Here is a 24,067-nt window from a genome sequence, read left to right as displayed (position 1 = left end):
GAAACGGGCGGTGCAGAGACGAGGTCAACGTGTTGAGCAACTGGAAACAGAAACGGTTGATTGTGTTGCACATGTTGTATTTCAGTTGGAATAACCTTAATAATAGACATTTATTGAGCTTTTAATCCTGTGAACTGTCGTTTCAGGATCTAGATGTTCCAGACGGTTTCATGTTGGTGAAATGAAACACGGAGAATACAGTTATTTTGACAGAAATATCACAGTTTGAAGCTTCATTTAGGTTACTTTTTCTAACGGAAACTTTCGTAACCGATGATCTGTTCAAGGAGCATCGGAAAGCAAATTTTTCGCGATGTAAGTCGAAAAGACCAATAATTGGAGATTTTTAAACGTCTACTTCTCCGGCATAATTTCACCTAGAGACTCCATTTAAACTTTAAACAGTAGACACAAGTCTTGTGTATCGGTGTATTAATCCACGTTTCGATAGGTCATATAGTTTTTTATCAATCCCTGTTCAATGACCATGATCATTTTTGGAGAAATTCTGAGATTATAATGGGTGTGTATTGCACGGAATGTTCGTGTCACAGTGTGTGATGTCATCGCTCAGAGTGTAGAGGGAGAGAAAAATATGTCAAAAAATAAATTTGAAAACTGCGCTCCAGGCCGCAAATTCCACTCTACAGAAATAATTTATACATAGAAACGTAGGAAAATTAGTCTTCTCCCTCACAATCCTCTGGTAAAGCTGTCAGAGTTATAGTTTGGGCGTAGGACGCACAGATGATCCACCAACACCACCAACAGCCTCATTGGCTCCCATATTAAAAACGGCCCAGTGAGCCTGTTGCAACAACACAACAACACCTTTATATTATTTTATAAGGCTCCTAAATGTGAAGTGTAGCTTCCAGTGAAGAAGTGGCCCAGTGGTCCAGCGTGCATATGAAATACTCCTTCTATTTAAACACTATAAGCTTTAAAAAGCTTCTAGCTCTACTTCTACTGCCTGGTTGTTGTCCTCGTGTAGCATTTAGCCTCTCAGCTGTATTTCTGCTGCTGTGGCCCTCAGGGGGGCAGGATGGAAAGTTAGTTGTTGTGTCTGTATGGAGGAGGAGGAGGAGGAGGAGGAGGAGGAGGAGGAGGAGGAGGAGGAGGAGGAGGAGGAGGAGGAGGAGGAGGAGGCAGGTGGGAGAAACTCTGTTTGGTGACGAGCTTCACATAGAAACAAGAAGTCTGCAGGGAAACAGAGCGTTTGTTTACAGCAGGGAGATGAAACCTTCCCTTCAAATGTAAAGAGTTACAGCAGACAGGAAACACTCTCATCACACCTTCTTCTTTTCAACAATATATTTATTGAGTTTTGTTCTACAAAATTGACACATAGGTCACAAGAAAAACATAAAGCAAGCAAACACAGAAGAAGATGGCGACCAAAGGGAGCAAAGTTAAAGAACAAGAGTCCTTCAGGATCCATTCAGAAAGAGCAAATAACCATCAGTATAAATATACAGAGGGTTTAAATTATTCTGCTCCAGGTTCCTTTATTAAAGAGCCAGATTATTTCTTAATATAATGTATAAAACGTCTCCATACTCTTTGAAACAGCTCTTGTTTATTCTGCAGCGTGTCTGTAACATTAAGACTTGAACCACTGTGACGTGCTGCTTTATCAATGTTTCTACATGTTAATCAATCACTCATTCTGCCTGTAATAACAAACACACATTAACTTAACTTGTTGATGATAATTGATGTTCTGCCCCTCTGGGTTTAGACCAAGTTAAAACAGTCTAATGAGAGAATCTCCTAAACTAATATTACAATAAACTCTTCACTAAACTCTTCCATTCTTCATCACAGCTGAAAGCCGAGAAACAGTTTATCTTTATCTTCACCACATCTACTGCATGAATGTGATCACACCTTTAATCTGAGGTCAACAGAAGAGAATAGATATTAAATGTGAAGAAACAATATCTGAATGCAGCTCACAGCTGGATTTTTGAGTTTCAAATCAAATCAAATCAAATCAAATCAAACAGTCTTTATTATCATTATATATCAACTATACAACCAAATAGAAAGTGCCGCTGCATAAGGTGCATAGTTATGACAATCATAACACAAAACAACATGAGTAAAACATTTAAAAATACCGAGCTAAACAAGGACAACAACAAGGACATGTGATGTAATAAATAAGTATAAAGATAAATAAATGGCTACTGAAAATGCTATAATTTATAGATGATGTAGATTGAATGTTTTGCACATATCAGTTGTGTTGCACATGTCTGTTTTATTGCACCTTTTAATTAGTTTATCCTGTGTGGTGTTGAGTTGTGAAGTCCTCACATGAGCTTTTGACACATTAGATCAGAGTTTACTCTGCAGACATCAGTAGTAGTTTTTAACCTGAAGCAGCGTACGGCGGTCCCAGGTCTCTCCACGTTGTCGTGAGCTGTTGTTGTTGTTGTTGTGTAACCACATGAAGCTCCTCCAGAGTCCAGCAGCAGCAGCTCGTCTAACAGGGTGCTAAGCAGCAGCTCTCAGGAGACGACTGCAATAGAAACACACAGGGGAACATGCTGAGGCACATAGTGATGAGCACACAAACACTGTTCACTTCACTTCTACTCCACAGAGTCTGTTCATCACTCACAGTAACGGAGCTTCTAACTCACCTTAGAGCAGGGATGGGCAACTTAATGCTGCAGGGAGCAACAAGTTTATCATCAACACCACCACAGGGCCACATATAGGAGCAGACACTAACCAGATATGATGAAACTGACATTTAAATATGTTTACAGTGCAGCAACTTAACATATTTCATGCTCTAATGCATGTACGCTGCAAAAAAGGTGTTTAGTCTAAAACCAGATAAAACACTAAATCTGAGGGAAATTAAACTTGACAATATTCTTAAATGAGGATTATTAAAGATAGAAATAAGCATGTTGAACACTTAAAATAAGAAATTTACTCTTAAAACAAGATAAATTATCTAACACTAATTTGCCACTTACTGTGATTTCTTTTTCATCAGTGCAAGAACAGCAGACCAACATTAATTACTAGAAGTCATTTTGTGCATTTTTACACTGAACTTTTAAGATTTCATGCTCAGATGCATGTAGTTGTACTGAGGGCCACTTCAGGTGAGGGTGAGGGCCGTATGTGGCCCCCGGGCCTCCAGTTGCCCATCCCTGCCTTATAATGTTATTTTAAATGCTAGTAGCCAGATTTGAAGGGATCTGCTGTTGATTGACTTTAGTAGAATGTCACTAACAGTTAATCTGAACATCTTTGATCCGTTGTAAGTAGGAAATCTAAAAAATCCAGATCGGTCTTCCTGGTTTCCAACCTGAACGTTTCCTGTGCATATGTTTGGAAAATCATGGCCGCCCGAGAATGAAAACCAGAACTACTGTTATCATATGATCTGCAGCATGGAAACAATATTTTAGCCCCTCTTTTAGTCAAAGTCAATAGTCAAAATTCACTTGGAATAAAAAGTGAAGACGCCACTTTATCGCCTTCTGTTCAGACCGTTATCATGGAAACGGAGCCTAAAAAGACAATTTCTTCATTTTTATTCACAAAACACACATGTAGACGTTCAGGAAGAAGTGAGGATGCTCAAAGTGAAGAACTGAGGATGCTCAGAGTGAAGAACTGAGGATGCTCAGAGTGAAGAACTGAGGATGCTCAGAGTGAAGAACTGAGGATGCTCAAAGTGAAGAACTGAGGATACTCAAAGTGAAGAACTGAGGATGCTCAGAGTGAAGAACTGAGGATGCTCAAAGTGAAGAACTGAGGATGCTCAGAGTGAAGAACTGAACTGAGGATGCTCAAAGTGAAGAACTGAGGATGCTCAAAGTGAAGAACTGAGGATGCTCAAAGTGAAGAACTGAGGATGCTCAAAGTGAAGAACTGAGGATGCTCAGAGTGAAGAACTGAACTGAGGATGCTCAAAGTGAAGAACTGAGGATGCTCAGAGTGAAGAACTGAGGATGCTCAGAGTGAAGAACTGAACTGAGGATGCTCAAAGTGAAGAACTGAGGATGCTCAGAGTGAAGAACTGAGGATGCTCAGAGTGAAGAACTGAGGATGCTCAGAGTGAAGAACTGAGGATGCTCAGAGTGAAGAACTGAGGATGCTCAAAGTGAAGAACTGAGGATCTGGAACTACAGTCATGGAAGAAATGATTAGACCACCCTTGTTTTCTCTTCAGTTTCTTGTTCATTTTAATGCCTGATAATGATTATTATCAATAAAACCATGTTAAATGTCTAGATATCAGCTCGTACATTAAACTCTAATCAGATAATGTTGTTGTTATCATTATATTTGTCCAAACAAATGAACCTTTAGTTGAACCAGACATTAAAATGAACAATTAATTGAAGAAAACAAGGAGGTCTGATAATGTTTCCAGGACTGTAGATGTTCTCTTAGATGTTGAAAGTAAAATAAAAAACAACAACATAATTTTAAAAATCTAATTATAAGTTGTTGTTTTTGCTGTTTTTTGGGTTCAAAATGGGAAACATGACACCAACTTTGCAGATTAAACGTTTTAAAAGTGGTTTATACAGGCAGAATGAAAAGTGTTCAAAAATGGACAAAATAGACCAAAACTAAAAAAGAGTTAAAAGAGACGAAGGCTCGTATCAAAGACTTCTGTTAAGCTTCTTTTAAGCCCAAATCACCTGAATGGAAAAGAGCAGCTACAATGTTGTAATAGCACGTTTCACAATATGAAACATACATTGGTGTGACGTCTTAAAGGATTATTGATGTTGGCTGACTGAGACGAGGTGCTGGGAAAAGGTTGGGAAGAATGTGGGACAGATTTATAATTTGACTCATTGACCAGATGTGAGTCAGCAACTCTCACTGACACAAAGACGGCAATTAGAAGCAGACACCAGAATATAATATATATATAATATATATATATAATCTATATAATCTATATGCTGTATCTGATCTTCACCCCCTGGACTCAAATCAGAGATTGGTGTCTGGGCTTCAAACCCCAACACCAACCTGTAGTCCAGGGGTCTCAAACTGGCGGCCCGCGGGCCCATTGTGGCCCTCGTGACGATATTTTGTGGCCCCCACCTTGATATGAAAGTTTAATGAATGGCACTTTACCGTGTTGTGTGTGGAAGGTCCCTTTAATTACTGTTTTTGGTCATTTTGTGTCTTTTTTTGGTAATTTTGTGTCTTTTTTGGTCATTTTGTGTCTTTTTTTTGGTCATTTTGTGTCTTTTTTTGGTCATTTTGATACTGCCCCCAGGTAATTAGAGTTTGGGACCCCTGCTGTAGATGAATCTGTGTTCAGTTAATGTATTTGTGAAGGCGGCGCCCCCTCGGCCCCCCGAGGCCTCGGCAGCAGAATGATGCGTTGGTCTCAGATTAGTTCGTCATCATGACTGTAACTGGTTTCAGCAGTGACTGATGAACCAGCCTCCCTGTGGGAACTGGTTCCAGTTAAAATCACTTTATTCTGCATGTCTCATTTAAAACTCATTGTAATAACCAGATCCTGTTAAAAACAATAAATTCTGCTCCTCAACAAAAGTTATGGTTGATTCTGCTGAGACGAACGGTCACATGACAAATATTCACTGAAAATCTGTTTACACAGAGCAGAGAGGAGAGGACAGAGTGTTTTGGCTTTTTGTGTCACAATGTTTTTAAGCGCTCATTATATGAAAATTGCAATAATTTTAAACTAAATTGTTTAAGAAAATAGTCTTTAATTATTATAATTTAGAAAATGAGTCCACTTAGTTCTCTTCTTCTTCTTCTCTGATGTCTTGTTACAACACCTCCTGTCAGTGAACACACCTGAGGGGGCGGGGCTAGTGTTCAGTCCAGGCAGATGAAGTGAGATCTGAACCAATCACACGGCAGGTTTGGGAACAGAAGAAGAAACCGGCCAATCCCAGAGCAGACAGAGCTGACCTACATTTCTGCTGTTAAACTGTTGAGCCTGATGTTGCTGCTGCTGTTAACATGATGAAACTGGAGAAATACTTTCCGGCCACTTGCACAACTCTCTCGCTTTAAGAGAAAGAAAAAGAGCGCAGGCTTCCTGAAAATAAAAGCTGGAAAAGTCTTTGCTTCATGAGAGTAGAAACCAACTTAAATGTGTTTATTTGTTGTTTGTTTGTTCCTTTATAGCTGCCTTTAATGTAAGAAATCCCTGAGTAAAAGACAAAAATGTCTTTTGTGTCACATTCTCAGTGAATATTTGTAACATGAGCAGAATCAATCATGTATTCAGTGTCTCTGAGGAGAGTTTGATGTTTTTAACAGGATCTGGTTATTACAAACAGTTTATTTTTGTGACTTTTTAAATGAGACACGTAGAATAAAGTTTGACAGAAATGTAACAGTTTTATGCTTCCTTTTGGTTCCATTTTTTTAACAAAAAACTGTAACCGATGATCTGTTCAAGGACTGTTGGAAAGTTCAAACTCCATCTATAACGGGGGTCTCAAACTCAAATTACCTGGGGGCCGCTGGAGGCAGTATCAACATGACCAAAAAAAGACACAAAATGACCAAAAAAAGATACAAAATTACAAAAAAAAAGACACAAAATGACCAAAAAATACACTGAATTACAAAAAAGACACAAAATGACTGAAAAACACTAAATTACTTTGAAAAGACACAAAATACCAAAAAAGACACAAAATTATTTTAAAAAGACACAAAATTCCTAAAAAAAAAGACACCATTTCCAAAAAAGACCCATGATCTATAATGTTTTTACATTGTCTTGATAAGATCACGGTTGATTTTTCAAAGTAAAATCCATTACTGGATGTTTTCTGTTACTGGATGTTTTCTGTTACTGGATGTTTTCTGTTACTGGATGTTTTCTGTTGTTGGTACTGAATCAGCTGTTGTGTTCAGGGGCCCTGGATGAGGACGTGGTGGTGATCGAGGCGACTCCTGCTCCTCCTCCTGCTGTTCCTGCCAGCGAGGAGATCAACGTCACCTCAACGGACAGCGAGGTGGAGATCGTCACGGTCGGAGATGGTTTCAGGTACGAAACCCCCCCACCCCCCCGAGTATTTCAGCAGCCGGTTACATCATGTGCTTATATAATGTCCCATATATATATATAGAGAGAGAGAGAGGTGTTCACTTAGCGATCTCTGTTTGTTTACAACAAGCACCAGACACTTTGTGTACAGTTAGCCATGCCGGTTTGTTTACGACCAGCGGCGGACACTTTGCGTACAGTTAGCATGTCCGTTTGTTTATAATCAGCGGAGACGCTGTGCATATTTAGCATATTAGCATATTTAGCTGGTTTGTTTGTGATCAGTGGCGGTCATTGTGCACAGTTAGTGACGGCGGCCACAGTTGCGTCTCCCGTGTTTAATCTGTGACGAATGTGACGTCCTCCGGAGTCTCTAAATCCCTCTGGGGGCCTTTTGTTGTCATGGAGACACGCAGAGTGAGTGGACATAAGAGGGGCGTGGCCTGAGACATTTGAGGGGCGTGGCCTGAGACACGAAAGGAAACACGGCTATAGAACTAGAGTTACACCCAATGACTGACTAGCATTTTGTTATTGTGTGCAGCATCTACAAACTAAACATGTTGAGGACCTAATATTGACTCCTGAGGTACACCACCAAGTGTTATTTCCAAATGAGACACCAAACGCCTCATTTTAACAAAAACACTGAGCAAAGTTCAACCCACTTCTCTAGCAAGGTTATAATAGTTTTGGATTTTTCATCAGTTTTAGTTTTAATTTCGTTGTCAATTTTTTTTTTCAAATTCAGTTTTGAGTTTTTAGAGGGAGTTTGCTAGCTATAATTAGTTTTTATTTTTTGGAAAATGCTTAATTTTAGTTTAGCTTTTATTAGTTTTAGTTTAGTTTTTATTAGTTGTAGTTTAGTTTTTATTAGTTGTAGTTTAGTTTTTATTAGTTGTAGTTTAGTTTGTATTAGTTGTAGTTTAGTTTGTATTAGTTTTAGTTTAGTTTTTATTAGTTTTAGTTTAGTTTTTATTAGTTTTAGTTTAGTTTTTATTAGTTGTAGTTGTTTTGTAATGGGGTATTTGTTGGGTCCAGATTCAATAAGGTCACAATAAATGTTTCCTTTATTTCCTTTGTCTGATCCATCTCAGCCCCAATAAGTTTATTAAGTCATAAAACCAGATAGATGAAAACGAAGGACATTTTCACTATAATTTTAGTTAGTTTTGGTTAGTTTTGGAACCACAAAATACAGTTTCAGTTAGTTATTGTTTTTTAAAAATCTTGTTTTTTATTTTTATTCCAGTTAACGAAAATGTTTTTTCATTTCCAGTTGTTGTTATTTTGTTAGTTTTCGTTAACTATAACAACCCACTTCTCTAGTCGTGTTAGTATTATTATTATGGGTAAACCAAACGTAGTTCTGTGTTCCAGTTGGAGTGAAGTGGAGCAGCAGGTTGATAAATGAACCTTTAGAGCTTCAGAGTGTTGTTGTTTTCTCTGTTTCTCCTCTGTGAGTCTGGAGTCTGCTGGGAGGACAGACCTCCCAGTGACTCCCAGTCACTCCCAGTCACTGCTCATGTGTTGTTGTTCTGCTTTCTTCAGAGCATCATGGTTCCCTCTTGTCCTTCTACTCTGTTAGTTCAGCCCTCAGTTGTAGTGTTTAATCCTCATGTCTGTTGGTTCTGTATCTGGAGCTGATGTATGTCAGGCAGCAGGATGAGGATCCTGTGATTCAGTGATTCAGTGTTCAGGGTTGATCAGCCTTGTGACTGCTCTAACAAACGGAAGCAGAGAATGAAGCAATAATCTGGAAAAACAACCAGTTTGTAAGAATCTCAGACTTCAGTCTTGATCCTGATATGTGCTGCCAAGGGTTTTGGGCCGATTCTTGAAGCCGATGTTGCCTTTTCTCCCTCAATTTACATGATAAAAATGACACAATGATAACAAATGTCTCAATTTAAACAAAAAAAGAAACATTTAGTAACAAAACAAACATTCTTCTGCTGGATCTTCCTCTCCTGTGTGTTGTTCTGGTCCTCAGATGATCCTCAGGTCTGATGTTTTCCTGTTGGTGATCTTTGGCTGCTGCTGGCTCAGTGAAACAGCTTATTGATCGGAGTGATATATGTAAGGCAGTAGGATGAGGATCCTGTGATCAGTGTGTTGATCAGCCTGACACACTTGTGACTGAACTCAACAAACGGAAGCAGTGAATGAAGCAATAATCTGGAAAAACAACCAGTTTGTAAGAATCTCTCTGTTTTTAGAGGAGCAGATCACGCTGCTGCAGGAGAAGACTTAACGTTTAGACGGATAGTTGGATTTATGTCCTCACTGTGAAACCTCAGTTAACCCTTTGATGACCAACATATTTTAACCCTTCTAATGCACAACATGGTCTAAAATGACCCTCATTCAGTCCCTTCATGTTATTTAATATAATGTTATTTAATATAACTGATCATTGTTTCCATTTTGCTTCTCATACTTTATGAAGAACAAAAGGTTTTGTATTATTACATAGCTAACTACTTGGCTAAGTAGCTTGCTAAGCTAACTACTTAGCCAAGAAGTTAGCTAAGTAGTTAGCTTAGCAAGCTACTTAGCTAAAAAATGGATATGGGTAATTTTTGACCCATATTGTGCATTAGAAGAGCAGTGACACAAAAAGGGATTTGAATAAAACAAACAAAAAAGACAAAAATATGACAAAAAGGACACAAATTATGACAAAAATGACACAAATTATGACCAAAAAGACAAAATTATGACAAAAATGACACAAATCATGACCAAAAAGACAAAATTATGACAAAAATGACACAAATTATGACCAAAAAGACAAAATTATGACAAAAAAAGACACAAATTATGACAAAAAGGACATAAATTATGACCAAAAAGACAAAATTATGACAAAAATGACACAAATAATGACAAAAAGGACAAAATTATGACAAATTGTGTAACCGGGGCCTGAGACTGTGTTAGTGTTGCATGTGGAGCCGTTAGAGGAGAATAAAGGGTTGATGGTGACCAGTAGACAGGTCTCAGGATAAAGGTGGAGGTGTTGGTGCTGCAGCTCTCTCAGGGTTAACTGAGCTAACTGAGCTAACTGAGCTAAATAAGCTAACTAAGCTAACTGAGCTAACTAAGCTAACTGAGCTAACTGAGCTAACTGAGCTAACTAAGCTAACTGAGCTAACTAAGCTAACTGAGCTAACTAAGCTAACTAAGCTAACTGAGCTAACTCAGCTCTGATCTCTCTGGGAGAGAAGACGCTGCATGCCTGGTTGTTTACAGCAGCTGAAGCATCAACCAGAGGAGCTCATGCTCAGTTATTTATTCTTTCTGAGAAGAACATTTAAAGCTCCTGCTTCTGTGAAATCAGCTCCAGAATTATCTGAGTGTCCCAGCTTGATGGTTGGAGGGTCATTTAGTTCTGAGCCCCTTTAAACTCTATGTAGCTGTATTAAAACTGTATGTTTCTATATTAGTTTATTGGTCGTTAACACTAATGAAAACAGGAAAAACAACATTTGATGTTTAATATTTTGTCATAAAAGAACTTTGTTGACTCCAGCAGCTCCACATGACTCACTACAGACACAATACATCTGCACACACACACTAACATACACACACACACACACACTAACACACACACTAACATACACACACACACACACACTAACACACACACACACACTAACACACACACACACACTAACACACACACACACACTAACACACACACACTAACACACACACACACTGTATCAGGGCCCTGCTGCTTTCTGCTGTTGGATGGAACTATTTCACATTGTTGCTGGAGTTATTCAGTTATTCAGTGATTCTGTGTGTGTGAAGTCCAACGTGATATTTACCTTCATCACGCTTTTAATGTCCAGTTTTTGTTGTTTGAGGTTCAACTTTATGTTTTTGTTTTTATTAGAGTGTTTATTAGTTTTTGTCTGTAAATTACAGCAGATCAAACAGTAAAATATAGACATTGTTACATGGAACAGAGCAAACTTTTTCTCCTTATCCCCCCCAAATAGAAAAAAAAGAATCAAATAAAAATAAACAAGTAAATAAATAAAAATAAAGTAGTATGGATAACAATAAGAACCTGAATATGATAAACAGTATGGCCTTAGGCCTCTGAAATATATATATATATATATATATATATATATATATATATATATATATGTATAACATACATGTTGTTTCCTTCTAATAATGTCTGTGATTTTTTCCTTTGTCATGTTTGATGTCGTCTCTTTAACCCAACTTCCAAACTTTATCTTCCTTTCAGTAACAACACCTGAACTCCAGCCTTTAAAATGAAGCTAAAGTGTCCAGTGAACATTGTGATCTGCATTAGTATCATCCAGCTGTACATCATCATAATAATAATCTGTCCTATATAACTCAGCTGCTACAGCCTCTAAGTAGGTCTACACCCACAAAGCACCGTGTCTACTCTGATAAAAAGGTTTGTTTAAAACAGGATAAAAACAAGATCAATGATCTAACTGATCCCTGATCTTAAGAACCAAATAATCATCAGGTCACTCTGCTCGGCCAGTTCATCACTCCTGGCAGCTTTCATTTATCTCTTTTCTACATTTTTTTTTTGTCTTTTTTTGGTCATTTTGTGACCAAAATAAGATGTAAAAAGACACTAAATGACCAAAAAGGCGTAAAATGACCCAAAAAGACATAAAAAGACAAAAAAAAAACACACAAAAAAGACACAAATAGAAAAAAAAGACAATAAAAGGCACAAAAACACTGAAAAAAAACACACAAAAAGTTTTTTTTATCTTGGTAAGAACCAAATAATCATCAGGTCACTCTGCTCGGTCAGTTCATCACTGCTGGCAGCTTTCATTTATCTCTTTTCTACATTTTTTTTGTCTTTTTTTGGTCATTTTGTGACCAAAATAAGATGTAAAAAGACACTAAATGACCAAAAAGGCGTAAAATGACCCAAAAAGTCACAAAAAGACATAAAAAGACAAAAAAACACACACAAAAAAGACACAAAAAGAAAAAAAAGACAATAAAAGGCACAAAAACACACCAAAAAAAAACACACAAAAAGTTTTTTCTATCTTGGTAAGAACCAAATAATCATCAGGTCACTCTGCTCGGCCAGTTCATCACTGCTGGCAGCTTTACTTTATCTGGTTTAAGAGTTCATTTATTATTTGAAGTGTTCAACATGCTTATTTCTAGATTTAATAATCTGAATTTAATAAATCTTGTCAAGGTAAATTATCTGTCCATGCAGCAGATTTACTGGCTGATCTGTTTTTTTAATCATTGTTCTGGTATTTTCTGTCTCTAACGTGTTGTGGACACGTTTTAGTCTTTCTGCTCTCAGGATCCACATTTTGTACAGAAAGTGTAAGTTCAGATCCATGTTTTTAACCCCAGCAGCAGCAGAACAGCAGCTCTGGTGTCTCTGGATGTTTATTGGCTGGTGTTTGTGTCCGGTTGGCTCCAGTGAGTTCACCAGCAGAACGTTCCAGAGTTTAACAGAGCTGAGTCTGTGTTGGCAGCAGACAGTCAGTGACAGGACTCAGATTATGGAGCTGATATGATCAATATCAATAAAAACCTGCTCTGATTCTACACATCAGCTGTGGACATAAACAGTAGCAGAATGGTAGAAAGTACCATAATATTAGATACTTTAAGTACATGTTGATGATGGTACTTTTTCACATAATTTAGTTTTGAAAACAAGACTTTTACTTTGAGTGTTAAACACCCAAAAACATCAAAGGAAATCACTTTACCGTCTTTTAACGAGTACTTTTACTTTTGATACTTTAAGTACATTTTGATGCTGATAGTTTTGTACTTTTACTGCATTAAGTTGTGAATGCAGGACTTTTACTGTAGTGGAGTCATTTCACAGTGTGTATTAGTACTTTTACTGTAGTAAATAAGGGATGTGAGTACTTCTTCCTCCTCTGTATAGTCAGAATACTTTCTGAATGTTGTAACTTTGTGTGACTGAAAGACAAACGGCCGTCAGTGTTTCAGTATAAATCCTGTTGTTGAATGTTTCTGGTGTTAATTATCAGCAGGAGGAGGTGAAACATGATGCTGGAGGAGTCAGGAGGAGAAAACTCCTCAACTACTAGTTTAATAATGTTCTCCAGCTGATGATAAACAACCTGAACATGTTCCCAGAAACAGTCAGAGTGAGAAACAAGTCAAATAGAGACTCTAAAGGGAAGTTAGATGGAGGAACAGTCAGTGAACTCTTCCACATTCACTCTGGTTCAAAACACCTAAGAACACAAAAAACCCACAAAAAAAATGATAAACAACACAACAAAATAAAACATTTTTCAAAAAACACAGATAAAAACACACAAAAATCACACAAAAAACAGTAAACACAAAAGATTGCAATAAAAATGATGTAGTTGTTTTTACCTGCTAGCGTCCTGGTTAACGGAGCCTCAGTTAGTCTGATTAATACAGAAAAACTAAACAAACAGCAACAACCAATCACAAAGCTCGATTCCTCAAACTGTTTAGCACCCGTACACAGTGATCTGGTCTGTTTACTATTTACTGTTGTTGCTCGACTCTCAGTCTCTAGTCTCTAGTCTCTAGTCTCAGGTCTCTAGTCTCTGGTCTCTAGTCTCAGGTCTCTAGTCTCCGGTCTCTAGTCTCTGGTCTCTAGTCTCTGGTCTCCTGTCTAGTCTCTGGCCTCTAGTCTCCGGTCTCTAGTCTCTGGTCTCCTGTCTAGTCTCTGGCCTCTAGTCTCCGGTCTCTAGTCTCTAGTCTCTGGTCTCTAATCTCTAGTCTCTAGTCTCTAGTCTCTGGTCTCTAATCTCTAGTCTCTAGTCTCTAGTCTCTGGTCTCTGGTCTCTAGTCTCTGGTCTCTAGTCTCTAGTCTCTAGTCTCAGGTCTCTGGTCTCTAGTCTCAGGTCTCTAGTCTCTGGCCTCTAGTCTCTAGTCTCTGGCCTCTAGTCTCTGGTCTCTGGTCTCTAGTCTCTAGTCTCTGGCCTCTAGTCTCTAGTCTCTGGTCTCTAGTCTCTGGCCTCTAGTCTCTAGTCTCTGGTCTCTAGTCTCCTGTCTCTAGTCTCTGGTCTCTGGTCTCTGGTCTTGTGTCTCCTGTCTCTAGTCTCTGGTCTCTGGTCTCTAGTCTCTAGTCTCCTGTCTAGTCTCTAGTCTCTAGTCTCCTGTACCAGCCTGATCCCTGCCAGCCCTCCATCCATTCCCATAGTGTTGATGTTTACTATGTGCTGTTGTTGCTGGACTCTCAGGAGATCTTGGTGGTAAACAGATATTTACAAAATAATCCCAGGTCTCCTTAATTAGGACCTCCTCCCTGGTGGCTCCTCCAGGAGGCTCCCAGGGACCCAGAGGAGCAGAGGAGCAGAGGAGCCCAGCCAATTATACACCAACACAACACAACAACACAACACAACAACACAACAACACAACGCCTACCAACACACACCAGACACACTGCAGCAGCAGCAGCACGCCTCCCCACTCTTTTATCACACTATTCACTCCCAACTCTGTGTGTTTATATATATATATAAACAGTTAGCTAACAGCTAACAGTTAGCTCTGTAGCAGTACAGTGTGTATGTGCTAACAGGCTAACAGTTAGCTCTGTAGCTGTACAGTGTGTATGTGCCAACAGGCTAACAGTTAGCTCTGTAGCAGTACAGTGTGTATGTGCTAACAGGCTAACAGTTAGCTCTGTAGCAGTACAGTGTGTATGTGCTAACAGGCTAACAGTTAGCTCTGTAGCAGTACAGTGTGTATGTGCCAACAGGATAACAGTTAGCTCTGTAGCAGTACAGTGTGTATGTGCTAACAGGATAACAGTTAGCTCTGTAGCAGTACAGTGTGTATGTGCTAACAGGCTAACAGTTAGCTCTGTAGCAGTACAGTGTGTATGTGCTAACAGGCTAACAGTTAGCTCTGTAGCTGTACAGTGTGTATGTGCCAACAGGCTAACAGTTAGCTCTGTAGCAGTACAGTGTGTATGTGCCAACAGGCTAACAGTTAGCTCTGTAGCAGTACAGTGTGTATGTGCTAACAGGCTAACAGTTAGCTCTGTAGCAGTACAGTGTGTATGTGCTAACAGGCTAACAGTTAGCTCTGTAGCTGTACAGTGTGTATGTGCCAACAGGCTAACAGTTAGCTCTGTAGCAGTACAGTGTGTATGTGCCAACAGGCTAACAGTTAGCTCTGTAGCAGTACAGTGTGTATGTGCTAACAGGCTAACAGTTAGCTCTGTAGCAGTACAGTATGTATGTGCTAGCAGGCTAACAGTTAGCTCTGTAGCAGTACAGTGTGTATGTGCTAACAGGATAACAGTTAGCTCTGTAGCAGTACAGTGTGTATGTGCTAACAGGCTAACAGTTAGCTCTGTAGCAGTACAGTGTGTATGTGCTAACAGGCTAACAGTTAGCTCTGTAGCAGTACAGTGTGTATGTGCCAACAGGCTAACAGTTAGCTCTGTAGCAGTACAGTGTGTATGTGCTAACAGGCTAACAGTTAGCTCTTTAGCAGTACAGTGTGTATGTGCTAACAGGCTAACAGTTAGCTCTGTAGCAGTACAGTGTGTATGTGCTAACAGGCTAACAGTTAGCTCTGTAGCTGTACAGTGTGTATGTGCCAACAGGCTAACAGTTAGCTCTGTAGCAGTACAGTGTGTATGTGCTAACAGGCTAACAGTTAGCTCTGTAGCAGTACAGTGTGTATGTGCTAACAGGCTAACAGTTAGCTCTGTAGCAGTACAGTGTGTATGTTCTAACAGGCTAACAGTTAGCTCTGCAGCAGTACAGTGTGTATGTGCTAACAGGCTAACAGTTAGCTCTGTAGCAGTACAGTGTGTATGTTCTAACAGGCTAACAGTTAGCTCTGTAGCAGTACAGTGTGTATGTGCTGCTGCTGCAGGAGGTGTTAGCTTAGCGATCTCTGTTTGTTTACAACAAGCACCAGACACTCTGTGCACAGTTAGTGATGCTGTTAATTCACCATCACTATGTTTATGATAATTAGCCATGCTGCTTTGTTTTGATCAGCTGATGTTGTTCAGTTAGCGATGACGGCCACAGCTGCCTCTCCCGTGTGTAATCTGTCGTGTTTGTGATCACGGATCACGGTCGAAACTGTTGCTAAGCGATTAGCATAGTTCACCTCTGGAGTCTCATTCATCCCTCTGGGGGATTTTATTTTTTTATTTATCTTATTTTAACTTTTATGAATTTTAGTTTTAGTATGAAGTTGTGGAAGAAGAAGTTTATTCAAAGCTCATGCCTACATCATGCATGTAAAGAGTTATAATAAAACATTTCAAAATGCATTAACTCGGTTAAATAAAGTCTGTTGGTCCAGTCAGATATTTTGTCATTGTAGTTTTCTTAAAATCTCGTCTCGTCTCGTTCTCGTGAGCTGAGAGTATCGTCACACCCCACACATCGTCACACATATATATATATATATATATATATATACATATCCTCAGAGCTCCTCAGAGCTCCATGCTTTCAGCTTTACGGCCCTCCCCTACAGTCTCCGGTCCCCGGGGCCCCTCCTCCTCCTCCTCCTCCTCCTCTGATCAGCTGGTTTCCAGCTGTGGGGCAGGTATTCCCTGGACTCTGCCTCCAGGCTCAGAGAGCAGCAGGCAGAGAGAAATTAAAAGGAAGAGGAGAGGAAGGACAGGAGAGATCCAGAGAGAAAGGAGGGATATAAAGGAGGAGAATGGTTTAGATGGAGGTGGAGCTGAGTGATATGGACCAGAAGTTATATCTGATACATTCAGGCTGAATATCAATATACGATATATATCCTGATATTTTTATCCCAAAGTGAGAGCAAATGTTCAGTCAAAGTCAGATCTGAGTGAACATAAATACTGTAGAACAACAGGAGAACCTTTTTAAAATCAAAGCTCCATTCAGTGACATTTAAATAAAATATATCTTAAATAAAAGCTGCAGCTTGCCTGGAACAAGATCACGGGCGCATATTTTAACTATATCGATATAAATGATATGGTCTAATTCCAGATCACATTTAAAAATATATCGATACATCTTTTATATGGATATATCGCCCAGCCCTAGGTGGTGGGATGGTTGTGGGTGCAGACCTCCATGACGGCTGTCTAGAGAGACAGAACTAATATTATTTTTAATATTTAACGTGTGTGCTGAGTCTCCATGCTTTGAATCAATAATGATACATGAAGCACGTTCTTATGCATTTACATACAGTCACAGAAAATATTATTAGGCCCTTGTTTTCTTCAGTTTATTGTTCATTTTAATGTCTGGTTCAACTAAAGGTTCATTTGTTTGGACAAATATAATGATAACAACAAAAATATCTGATAAGAGTTTAATTTAAGAGCTGATGATTTTCTTGATAATAACCAAAATCATTATTAATAAAACCGTGGAAATGTCTAGATATCAGCTCTTAAACTATCAGTCAGTGAACTCTCAGGTCTAGTTTTATTCTGCTAAATGCATCCAGGTTGCCAGGTCTGTGAAGTGGTCCTCTGCAGATTTCTCCCGGGTTGCCAGGTCTGATGATGGTTCTGTTAGAGAACAAAGTGTCCTGTAGGAGATCTGAGAGTCTGGTGTCTCTGCTGAGCTGTGAGAACATTTGGTCCTGTTGGCTGTAACAGTGTTTTCTGTGTGTGTCCAGGTCCCGGTCCGTGGGGGGTCTGGGCAGGATCTGGTCCAGCAGTTGCTCCCAGAATCGTCTCCAGGAGCCTCGAGGACGCCACCGACTCTCCACCGTCATCCAGCCGCTGCGGCAGAACGCTGGCGAGGTGGTGGACCTCACCGTGGACGAAGACGGTGAGAGTAGACGCAGGGAGAAGTTCCCTGTTTCAATGATTTTTATTGATTTTTAACAGTGAATTAACAAACAGACACACAAACAATAATAATAATTACAAAATAATAATAATATATATATTTTTAATTTATTTTTTTTAAATAAATAAATAAAAAACCCGGGTATCTTACATATGCACATATATATATATATATATATATATATATATATATACATACATATATGTTCACAACAAAATAAAATAAAATAAACAAATAAAATAAAAGATCTCACTTCAGTACTGGTATCCTAGTCCTCATTTAACGGAACTTGTAAGCTCTTATATTACTCTAGAAAGGGGGTCCAAGTCCTCTCAAACTTTTGCAAGGAGCCTTTTATGGTATATCTGATCTTCTCAAGTGTAAGAAAGTGCATTCTAGGAGGAGTGTCTTTCTTCCAAGAGAGGAGAATGAGCCGTCTTGCAATCAGGGAAGTGAATGCTGTGACTGCCCCAGCTTTGCCTTTAAGGCCACGGATTTCAGGGGTGCATCCATATAAAGCACATATGGGGTTGGGGATGACCCTTCCAGGTTCCCTACAGCTGTTTCTCCTTATATATATATATTATAATAATCCATAGTTCCACCGCAGGTCTCATCATGTCATCAGGTGACGTCTCCATACGTTGTTGTGTCTCCTGCTGCAGATACAATCATGGAAAAAATGATTAGACCATGTTCTTTCTTTAATTTCTTGTTCATTTTAATGTCTGGTTCAACTAAAGGTTAATTAGTTTGGACAAATATAATGAGAACAACCAAAAAAGTTTAATGTTAGAGCTGATATCGAGACATTTTCCATGGTCTTATTGATAATAACCACAATCATTACCAAGAAAACCATGTTAAATGTCTAGATATCAGCTCTTACATTAAACTCTTATCAGATATTTTTGTTGTTATCATTATATTTGAACCTTTAGTTGAACAAGACATTAAAATGAACAAGAAATTAAAATAAACAAGGTGGTCTAAAACCAGAAAAGTACAATTCTTGTGCTGTGTTATGATATGTAGTCCTTAATGTGATGTGGATATATCTTTATATATGGTTTTTACAAATGTTCTAACAAGAGTTTTTCATCCAGATATCTTAGTACCAAAGTAAAACTGGTTTAAATGTTAACTCTGGTGTGCATCAGTAATCAGAATGTAGAGTTTGTTCTTCACATCAACATTAACCCTGTTTTACTTCATTTTCTGTAAAAGAGGGCTCCTTCTCCTCCTCAGGCCATTATCGGCCCTCCGCCCATCTCCAATAGTTAAATGTTGGAGCACGCAGTATTAGAGTATTTGCATTTCTTAGGAGAAAGAGAGGAAATTAATTTGTGAATATGAAAAGCAGATTTAGTGCACACACTGAATGCTAATGAGGTCTGCTCTCCTCCTCCGATGTTAAACCTCTAAAGACCAATAAGGACCAGTAAGGACCAGTCCACGCTGGTTATTAGTCCAGAGGAACATTTGGATTTAAGGTTCTCACACGTCTAAATGTCACATTAACAAGAAATCTCATTAATAGTTGATTTGTGAGACATCAGTCAATCAATCAGACTTTATTTGTACAACACTTCATACAAGAGAAATGTAACACAAAGTGCTTCACATAAAAAAGGAGAAAATAATAATAATAATAATAATAATATAGAAACAAGCAAATACTCTCCATTCCATTATAAACAAAGCTCAAACTGAGGAAACACTGGAGACAGCTTAGATATTAATTAGATCAAATAAATAAAAAATAAAGTAAGGTAAGATAAAATTAAATTAAATATAATATCATTAAAAAAACTAAAATATTTATAAATGTAATGTTTTTTCCTGAGATAACTTAAAGCTCACGTTGTCACGTGTCAAGATGTTGAGTTCTCAACGGTTTTAATGCGTCAGACTCTGGTGAGGTGATACTTGCAGATTATAATGAATCCTCCTTTTCTTACTAATTATCACATGTAGGTCTGCAGCTAACGTGTTCCCAAACCACAAGATGACGTCTTCAAATCTCTTGTTTTGTCCACAAACCAAAGAGATATTCAGTTTATTGTCATAAAGGAACAAAGACACCAGAAATATTCACATTGAAGAAGCTGAAATCAGAGAATTTGGACTTATTGTCTAATTTAATTTAATAATCGATTATTGTTCCATTAATAGGATAATTGTTGCAGCTCTGCTCACATGTCTGGTTTCTCTTCTCAGATCTCTCCGTTGTGCCAACAACCTCTGGCAGCGTTCACCCTCAGACCGTCAGGTCGTCCTCGTCTTCATCTTCCCATCATGCCTCTACCTCAGAGATCAATGATGCCCCGGGTCCTTCCTCCAGCTGCCCAGGATCAATACCTGAAGGTCTGCACCCCCAGAGGGCCCCGGGAGGCTCCGGGCGCACCGCCACCGAGGGTAAGACGCCGGGACACGGGGAATCTCAGCCCCAATAAGTTCATTAAGTCATAAAACCAGATAGATGAAATAGATTTCATATCAACCAAAAAGGTTTACGGATGAAAAAAGTTGACAAAGACGAAAACGAAGGACATTTTCACTACAATTTTAGTTAGTTTTGGAACCAGAAAATACAGTTTCAGTTAGTTATTGTTTTTCTAAAAACTCTCATTTTAATTTTAATTTTAGTTAACGAAAATGTTTTTCCAGTTCTAGTTTTGGTTATTTGGTTAGTTTTCTTTAACTATAATAACTTTGGTCCCTTCCTGTTTTTACTATCTCCTCTAATAACCAGATGACAGCAGAGCAGGTCTGTCGGGTCCACCCGGAGACGCCGGTGGTGGCGGTGGCGCCGCCATGCCCAGACTGCCCTCCTGCTGCCAGCAGCACTCTCCGTGTGGAGGCCCCTCCCCCGGCCACCTGACCCTGAGCCACGCCCACTCCAGCTGCCTGCAGGCGTCCTCGTCTCAGCAGAGCGGCGGCGCTCAGCACGGCCACGCCCACGGCCACAGCATCACTCACCACTTCCTGCACCACGTCCATCACCCGTCACCGCCGCAGGCCGCCAACCTGCCGTTCCAGGAGGCGAGCTGCCCCGTGGAGCGGCCCAGCGCCCTGCCGGCGTCCTGCGCCGGAGTCAGCAGCAGCAGCAACAGTAGCAGCAGCAGTAACCCCGCCCACTACCACGACCAGGTAAGCAGCAGTAACCCCGCCCACTACCACCACCAGGTACGCCCTGCTGCCTGTCAATCACTGACACCATGCTGCAGCCATAACTATCAGCATGCTGCAGCTAGGCCTGTCACCATAACTAGAGCTGTCGTGATTTATTGTTTTCAAATCCAGTTAGTTTTAATGAGTTTTTAGGTTTTTTATTTATTTTTATTTTTATTTTTTATTTTTTGGAAAATGCTTAGTTTTAGTTGAGTTAACTATAACAACTTTGGTCACTTCCTGCCTTCGTCCAGTAACCGGAGGGTTGGTGGTTCGATCCCCGACCATGGCAGCCTACATGTCGAAGTATCCTTGAGCAAGATACTGAACCCCAGATTGCTCCTGATGCTGCTTTCATCAGTCCATCCATCCATTTTCTTCCACTTATCCGGGGCCGGGTCGCGGGGGTAGCAGGCTAAGCAGGGCATTCCAGGCGTCCCTCTCCCAGCCACAACGTCCAGCTCCTCCTGGACCCCGAGGCGTTCCCAGCTCAGGAGAGAGATATAATCCCTCCACCGTGTTCTGGGTCTTCCCCGGGGCCTCCTACCAGTTGGACCTGGAACTCCTCTAACGGGAGGCGCCCGGGAGGATCCTTACCAGATGCCCAAACCACCTCAGCTGACTCCTTTCGACGCGAAGGAGCAGCGACTCTACTCCGAGCTCCCTCCGGATGTCTGAGCTCCTCACCCTATCTCTAAGGCCGAGCCCAGCCACCCTACGGAGGAAGCTCATTTCAGCCGCTTGTATCCTAGATCTTGCTCTTTCGGTCACTACCCAAAGTTCATGACCATAGGTGAGGGTTGGAACGTAGATGGACCGGTAAATCGAGAGCTTTGCCTTCAGGCTCAGCTCCTTCTTCACCACGACGGTCCGGTACAACGCCTGCATCACTGCTGACGCTGCACCAAACTGCCTGTCCATCTAACGCTCCGTTCTACCCTCACTGCTGAACAAGACCCCAAGATGCTTGAACTCCTTCTCTTGAGGCAGTACCTCTCTCCACCCAGAGGGGTCAGTACCTTTCTCCACCCAGAGGAGGCAGTACCTGTCTCCACCCAGAGGGGGCAGTACCTCTCCCCACCCAGAGGAGGCAGTACCTCTCTCCACCCAGAGGAGGCAGTACCTCTCTCCACCCAGAGGGGGCAGTCCACCGTTTTCCTGCAGAGAACCATGGCCTCAGACTTGGAGGTGCTAACTCTCATCCCAACCGCTTCGCACTCGGCTGCAAACCGCCCCAGTGAGTGCTTGAGGTCCCGGCTTGATGAAGCCAAAAGAACCACATCATCTGCAAAAAGCAGAGATGCAATTCTTAGTTCACCAAACAGAATCCCTTCCTCCCCCCGGCTGCGCCTTGAGATCCTGTCCATGAAAACCACAAACAGAATCGGAGACAAGGGGCAACCCTGGCGGAGGCCAACACCCACTGGGAACGTGTTTGACGTTGTGCCGAGTATGTGGACACAGCTCTCACTTTGGTTATATAGGGACCGGATAGCTCGTAGCAACGAGCCCGGTGCCCCAAATTTCCCGCAGTACCCCCCACAAGACTCCCCGAGGGACACGGTCATAGGCCTTCTCCAAGTCCACAAAACACATGTAGACTGGATGGGCAAACTCCCATGACCCCTCCAGAAGTCTCGCAAGGGTAAAGAGCTGGTCCGTTGTTCCACGGCCAGGACGGAAGCCGCATTGTTCCTCCTGAATCCGAGGTTCGACAATCGGCCGGAGCCTCCTTTCCAGCACCCTGGAGTAGACTTTCCGGGGAGGCTGAGGAGTGTGATTCCACGGTAATTGGAACACACCCTCCGGTCCCCCTTTTTGAAAATGGGAACCACCACCCCAGTCTGCCACTCCACTGGCACTGTCCTAGACCTCCACGCGACACTGAAGAGGCGTGTCAACCATGACAGCCCAACAGTGTCCAGAGCCTTCAGCATCTCAGGGTGAATCTCATCCAACCCTGGCGCCTTGCCGCCGGGTAGCTTTTTGACTACCTCGGCGACCTCTGCCAGGGATACTGGTGAGTCTTCCCCTGAGTCTTCAGACTCTGCCTCCTCTACAGAGGACGTGTTGGCTGGATTAAGGAGTTCCTCAAAGTGTACTTTCCACCGTCCGACGACATCCACAGATCGGGTCAGCAGGTCTCCGCCCCCGCTGAGGACAGCTTGGGCCAAGCCCTGCTTTCCCTTCCTGAGACGCCCGACGGTTTTCCAGAACCTCTTTGAGGCCGACCGAAAGTCCTCCTCCATGGCCTCCCCGAATTCCTCCCATACCCGAGTTTTTGCTTCAGCGACTGCCGCAGCTGCAGCCCTTCTGGCTGAACAGTACCCGTCTGCTGCTTCCAGAGACCCCTCAGCCAGCCAAGACCGAAAGGCCTCCTTCTTCAGCTTGAAGGCCTCCCTCACCGCTGGTGTCCACCAGCAGGTTCTTGGGTTGCCGCCACGACAAGCACCGACGGCCTTCAGGCCACAGCTCCTACCAGCCGCATCAACAATTGAGGCTTTGAACATGTTGAACATGGCCCATTCAGACTCCATGTCCCCAGCCTCACCTGGGATGTTGGAGAAATTCTTCCGGAGGTGTGAGTTGAAGACCCTGCAGACAGGGGCCTCCGCTAGACGTTCCCAGTTCACCCTCACTACACGTTTGGGTTTGCCAGGTCTGTCCAGCATCCTCCCCTGCCACTTGATCCAACTCACCACCAGGTGGTGATCAGTTGACAGCTCTGCTCCTCTCTTCACCCGAGTGTCCAGAACATGCGGCCGCAGATCTGACGATACGATAATGAAATCGATCATCGATCTTTGGCCTAGAGTGCTCTGGTACCAGGTACACTTATGACCAACTCTATGTTCGAACATGGTGTTTGTTATGGATAATCCATGACTAGCACAGAACTCCAATAACAAAACACCGCTCGGGTTCAGATCAGGCAGGCCGTTCCTCCCAATCACCCCCCTCCAGGTACCATCATCGTTGCCCACGTGAGCGTTGAAGTCTCCCAGAAGAACTA

The 24,067-nt window shown here is 41.3% G+C and overlaps 1 protein-coding gene across 2 annotated transcripts in view; it reads left to right on the top strand.

The window, feature by feature from the left end:
• Positions 1–24,067, top strand: part of rnf111 (ring finger protein 111) — a 54,546-nt gene that overhangs the window by 16,060 nt on the left and 14,419 nt on the right. For both annotated transcript variants that reach the window (XM_059356096.1, XM_059356088.1), the window contains exons 3-6: positions 6,907–7,039; positions 17,705–17,859; positions 20,101–20,298; positions 20,636–21,033. In XM_059356096.1, the coding sequence (XP_059212079.1) occupies positions 6,907–7,039; positions 17,705–17,859; positions 20,101–20,298; positions 20,636–21,033 (884 nt within the window). The remainder of the gene's footprint in view (positions 1–6,906; positions 7,040–17,704; positions 17,860–20,100; positions 20,299–20,635; positions 21,034–24,067) is intronic.

This window comes from Centropristis striata, chromosome 2 (genome assembly GCF_030273125.1).
Source record: "Centropristis striata isolate RG_2023a ecotype Rhode Island chromosome 2, C.striata_1.0, whole genome shotgun sequence".
In the NCBI taxonomy this organism is placed as follows: domain Eukaryota; kingdom Metazoa; phylum Chordata; class Actinopteri; order Perciformes; family Serranidae; genus Centropristis; species Centropristis striata.
This window is presented reverse-complemented; position numbering and strand designations above follow the sequence as displayed.